The 5,472-nt window shown below is 43.0% G+C and overlaps 1 protein-coding gene across 1 annotated transcript; it reads left to right on the top strand.

The window, feature by feature from the left end:
* The first annotated feature begins 1,389 nt into the window (after positions 1 to 1,389).
* LOC117475175 (D(1) dopamine receptor-like) lies at positions 1,390 to 4,571 on the top strand. The gene is made up of 2 exons (XM_034121325.1): positions 1,390 to 1,611; positions 1,901 to 4,571. Exon 2 carries the CDS (start codon positions 2,268 to 2,270, stop codon positions 3,378 to 3,380), a length of 1,113 nt encoding a protein of 370 aa, XP_033977216.1. The 5' UTR covers positions 1,390 to 1,611; positions 1,901 to 2,267; the 3' UTR covers positions 3,381 to 4,571.
* Positions 4,572 to 5,472: the final 901 nt, after the last annotated feature.

The raw sequence follows: 5,472 nt of genomic DNA, 5'->3' as shown, positions 1-5,472 counted from the left end.
ATCCACTCTTTTAGTGTTTGTGAGGACACGGGCAGCAGCATTCTGAATTAGCTGCAGCTTTCTAATTGATTTTTTTGTGAGACCTGTGAAGACACTATTACAGTAGGCGAGTCTGCTGAAGATAAAAGCATGGACAAGCTTTTCTAAGTCCTGTTGTGACATTAGTTTTTTAATCCTTGATATATTCTTCAGGTGATAGTATGCAGACCTAATAACTGTTGTAATGTGACTGTTAAAATTCAGGTCTGAGTCCATCACTACACCTTTGTTTTTGTACAATTATTATTAGACTTCCTCTATTCCTTTATTTCTTTGGGATTCATATTTGAAAAGCTACATTTACATCTCAACTGAATACAAAAACAAGTATACGGCTTTTTCATAATTTAATAAAAAAAATCTCTGTTATCATATTAAAGAAAGATATGGTACTTTTTGTTTTGTAACAAATTATGTTCTTCCTTATTTTATCCTCAATCCTTTTACTCCCATGGCTTTCTCCCATCTATTTAACGTCCTATAGTGTGGATGCTTGTGAAGGAAAAGGGTAAAAGCTGTTTCTTCTCCTCCTGTCAGAACTACTCACATCACTGTAAGGTGACAGCTGGCATGTCACGATTGTTTCCGCATCCCATGATGCTCTGCATGGAAGATACCAGCTTGAACCGAGTAAAACTGTGGGCATGCTGACAGACGCTTCCAGGATTTTTACAAGCAGTGGGTAGGATTTATTGGTCAGAGCAGACGGAAATGATGACTGCGGCTGACGGTGACAATGGTCTGCACATGAAAACCTTGCCACAGGTCAATGAAGAATATTGGCTTCTGATCAAATCCTCTGTCTGGTTATAAATCTGTTTTATGTCAAATCTCCATTCAATATAATCCTGCACAGGAGGGTTTATATCCCTGCAGCCTGATATCCCTCTGTAGGCACAATTGTTCTCTTCCTCCATTAGGTGGCCTCAGCGACCCACTGGCCATGCATGTTTGGCCCTTGTCCCTAATTTGTATAACCTGCATCTTAATTTAATTAAACTACACCACAGTGCAGATTAAACTGGGTACATTGAATTGAATTTAGATGAAGCACTAATGATAACAGCTAGGTGTATTCAGCACCATGCTTTTTTAAGCCTCTAAACTCTGCCACTCAAGAGCCTGCAATGTGGCACATGACAAGTCCCTCCTGTGTCGTGGTGCATATAGGCAGTACAGCGGATTTAATCACCGAGGGGCCCGAAGTCGCATGCTCTCAATTCACTTTGTCTTGAATGGGACAACGTCAGCGCGCCGGAGTGAGGCTGTGCCGCGCGGCGCACAGACAGAGACCCGGCCGCAGAGCGAGCAGAGGCTGCGGGAGGACGCAGCGAGAGAGGGGACGGCTGAGTGACAACTACAGTTGTGTGTGGTGTATTTTATAACAGTCAGCGATGTGGAGGCCATCGAGGATATTATCGGACTCTTATCTAGTTTGTTTTTGTCGGACATGAAGACTGGGTGCCCTTTTGGATTTACTTTACGCTGTTAAATTCTCATGGAGGCGACGGGACGTTTATTTTGAAATGTGAAAATCAAGCTACTTGCTTGCTGCGACCCCATGAGTAAGAGGTGAGAAAATCGTTATTGTTGTCATGCATGTAGGGAGGTGTGACTATTTGGTAATCACGCATTCAACAACAATGCTTGCATGGGAAACTCCATTTGTATTCCGTTTGAAATCTGATCATTGGCAAAGCAACACTGTCACACATCAGATTTCCTTTATGGCACACACACACACACACACACAATATTATATCAATAAGAAAAAACAAAATAAAGTATTTTAACCAATTTGCTTTTATTTAAATGAATGCAATACATCCAATCTTGTATAATTCCTTTCTTCAATCCACAGGGCTGCTGATGACTTTAATTAGCAGACAGAGGCTACCTAAAGTGTGGGATCTACAAACTCCAAGACAAAGAAAGAAGAGCCCATGGCGGTCATTATCAAGGAACTAAGTTAACACTACCTCTTCAGTTCTGCAGCTCGAATAATGTCAAATCTAATTTATAAAGTCAGTGGGCTAATGTCCTGCCAAGAGCATGTTTGCCTCAAACATGTCAGCCCTCTTCATACATTTGGAAGACACAATGATGGAGATTGTTTGCAAAGCTGTTGCACAGAAGCCTCCCAGTTTTTAATCCTGTGGATATAATGTAACACGGCCCTTCAGCATGACTTAATAAACAAGCTCTCCCCAACCCTCGAATGTTCAGGGATGGATCTCATGAACCTTACAACTGTCATCGACAACGGGTTTTTGGATGAGGCTCCGTCGAGCCGCATCCTGACTGGCTGTTTCCTCTCGTTGCTCATCCTTACCACCTTGCTGGGAAACATTCTTGTTTGTGCCGCCGTCACCAAGTTTCGACATCTACGATCGAAGGTCACCAACTTTTTTGTGATCTCGCTGGCCGTGTCAGACCTCTTGGTCGCCATCTTGGTGATGCCGTGGAAGGCAGTGACGGAGATCGCCGGGTTCTGGCCATTTGGCTCTTTTTGTGACACCTGGGTTGCATTTGACATCATGTGCTCCACCGCGTCCATTTTGAACCTTTGCGTGATAAGCCTGGACCGCTACTGGGCCATCTCCAACCCCTTCCGCTATGAGAGGAAGATGACACCCAGGATGGCCTATGTGATGATCAGTGTGGCCTGGACGCTATCTGTGCTCATTTCCTTCATCCCGGTGCAGCTCAACTGGCACAAGGCCCAAACTAAATCTTACGCCCCTGACACCGAGTCCTCCTCAGACTTCAATGATACATCTTACCACAGCCCAGAGAACTGTGACTCCAGCCTGAACAGAACCTATGCCATATCCACCTCCTTCATAAGCTTTTACATCCCCGTGGCCATCATGGTGGCCACCTACACCCAGATATACCGCATTGCCCACAGACAAATCAGGCGGATCTCTGCCTTGGAGCGAGCGGCCGAAAGTGCCAAGAACAGACATGACAGCATGGGTGGAGACTCCAGCATGTCAGAGTCCGAGAGCTCTTTCAAGATGACGTTCAAGAGGGAGACCAAAGTGCTGAAGACTCTGTCTGTGATCATGGGGGTGTTTGTGTGCTGCTGGCTTCCGTTCTTTATACTCAATTGCATGGTGCCCTTCTGTGAGCAGTCAAGCGGAGGGGAGGCTTTCCCCTGCATCAGCCCCACCACGTTTGACGTGTTTGTGTGGTTCGGCTGGGCTAATTCCTCCCTCAACCCCATCATCTATGCCTTCAACGCAGATTTCCGAAAGGCCTTCTCCATCCTGCTGGGCTGCCATAGACTGTATCCAGGAGGCCACAACATAGAGACGGTCAGTCTAAACAAGAAATGACTCATGACTCTCTCACAGCACTGACTCATCCTTAATGCTACGAGTCCTAGCGTTCCTGTGCAGGCCGGTCTGATGGACTTCAAACGAGGACACTGCCCTTTGTGCTGACTCTGAGTGTGACTGAAGAACACAGCGACCCTACATGTACCCGTGTCTGCATTATGCCAGTGGCCCGTCCATGTGCCGACGGTCAGAGTGAGCTAGCCGTGCTCACCGTGGTCGCTGCACTATCTTCAAGGGGGGAGACGCTCCTGAAAGGGGATTTTGGGGGATTGAGATTAAGACTCTTCGCTGTTGTGCCAGGAAGCTGGGAGAGCCCACGCCCCCTGGGAAAGATAATCCAGTGACTGGGCAGCACACTCCCTAATGCTGTCAGACACGGCTCTCTTCAATACCATCACACACGTACACAAACACAAACACTGTCAAAACATGCTCCTCCAAATTCAGTGTAAATGCAGCACCCTGCCTGCACTCTACGACAAATTACATGACAGCACACGGAAATACTGTTACTCATTAAGTTAGCATCCTGCACTCTGCAAGGAGTCCAGTGGAAAAAGCGTCAAACCAAATGAGGTTCTAACTAGATGAGCATGTAGGTAGAGGGTGACATGTGACTAAAGATTACAGCAAGAATGAAAGCATCAGAGTTTACATCCCACTCCATCCATTAATGATGAGGAGTTGACACTATTGATGGAAGTGTTTGATTTTGAAACTGATCTCATTGCTGATACTGCTTCACACTTTACATCTTATCCAAATCTCTATATAACTTTAAACCAAATGTACTCAACAGACACCTCATAAATTATTTGTTTTACTGCTTGAGAGTGTTTTATGGATGTCCCATATTACTTTGTGTGCCCTGTATTTTTCATTAACAACGGTCCTCCTAAAGGTTTTGCTCGACTTGTGGTGTCCTTGACTTCTATGCTTACTTAGCAGATGATAAATAATTGCTATTAACTGAATTATGTTTGGATAAATCACTTTCAATTAGCTCTTCAAAGTGAATCATTCAAGGACATCTAGGTTAATAAAAAAACATGGGTGTTGTATTTATAGGTTTGGCCATCATTCCTATCAGTTATGATGACAGTGTAGTCCCTAAAGTATTTTCTGACATATTTGAACATTGATATTATCATTATACAGCAGCAGCCAGTCTATCAGACCAGGCTTACACCAGCACACAGTCAGGTCGGATTATTTAAACAACTATATTTGGAGATACAATGTAAATGATGATGAGATGTATAATGTCACTGATAATCCTTGATCACACAATGTCTGTATTAATTGTTTCCTTATTTGTGAGCTGAGGGCTTGTTTGAAATGTTATGGTCTGAATATCTGAGTGGAAGTGTCTTTTATCTCGTCATTTCTTTTTTTGTTTAGCAATGTCCAGTTGTTTCCAAATCTCAGCAGTTAAAGAAATGGTAATCTGGGATCAACATCCATTAACTTGACACAGAGGAACCTGGTGTGTTTAACTAAAACTTGGTCACACTTTGGATAATTCAAACGAGTATCATGAGTAAATTAGAGACTTTAAGAGATTCTGGTGGTATAATCGGTCTTAATCCCTGAAATGTTGAACTTTTCCTTTACCTCATTAACTACAATATTATCATGACATAAAGATATTATGGATGAATCTTTTCAAGACCAAAGAAAGAGACTCTGAAGTATTGAGTAAACATTGTATGTTGGACTGTGAAGAACAGGATGTATTGCCATCATCATCAACAGTTACCTCTTATTTGATGTAAAGTATTTATTTTTGTATGTGCTAAATGGCGTCATCACTTATCTATGGTGAGCATTGATGACACAAACAAAGCTGTAGGTGGTTGTACTTGGCTAAAATCTTTTTAAAGTTGTTATAGAGGTCTGACAAATAAATACTCTCTATTTATGTTAAATTCATAACAGTTGTGAAGTGTTTGCTTTAGCATCTCAATGCCCATCTTAATAAAAGTGCATGTGTCAATTTTGGTGAAATCGACTGCGTGGTGTATGTGATTGTCTGTACAGATAAAACTTCCTGAAGTACATGTCACACCAGAGTCTAAAGGGTCAAACT

The sequence above is a fragment of the Trematomus bernacchii genome, unplaced genomic scaffold (assembly GCF_902827165.1).
Source record: "Trematomus bernacchii unplaced genomic scaffold, fTreBer1.1, whole genome shotgun sequence".
NCBI lineage: Eukaryota > Metazoa > Chordata > Actinopteri > Perciformes > Nototheniidae > Trematomus > Trematomus bernacchii.
This window is presented reverse-complemented; position numbering and strand designations above follow the sequence as displayed.

Bases quoted from the DNA above. Each gene is read 5' to 3' on its own strand.
- LOC117475175 (XM_034121325.1), top strand. From the start codon at position 2,268: ATGGATCTCATGAACCTTACAACTGTCATCGACAACGGGTTTTTGGAT.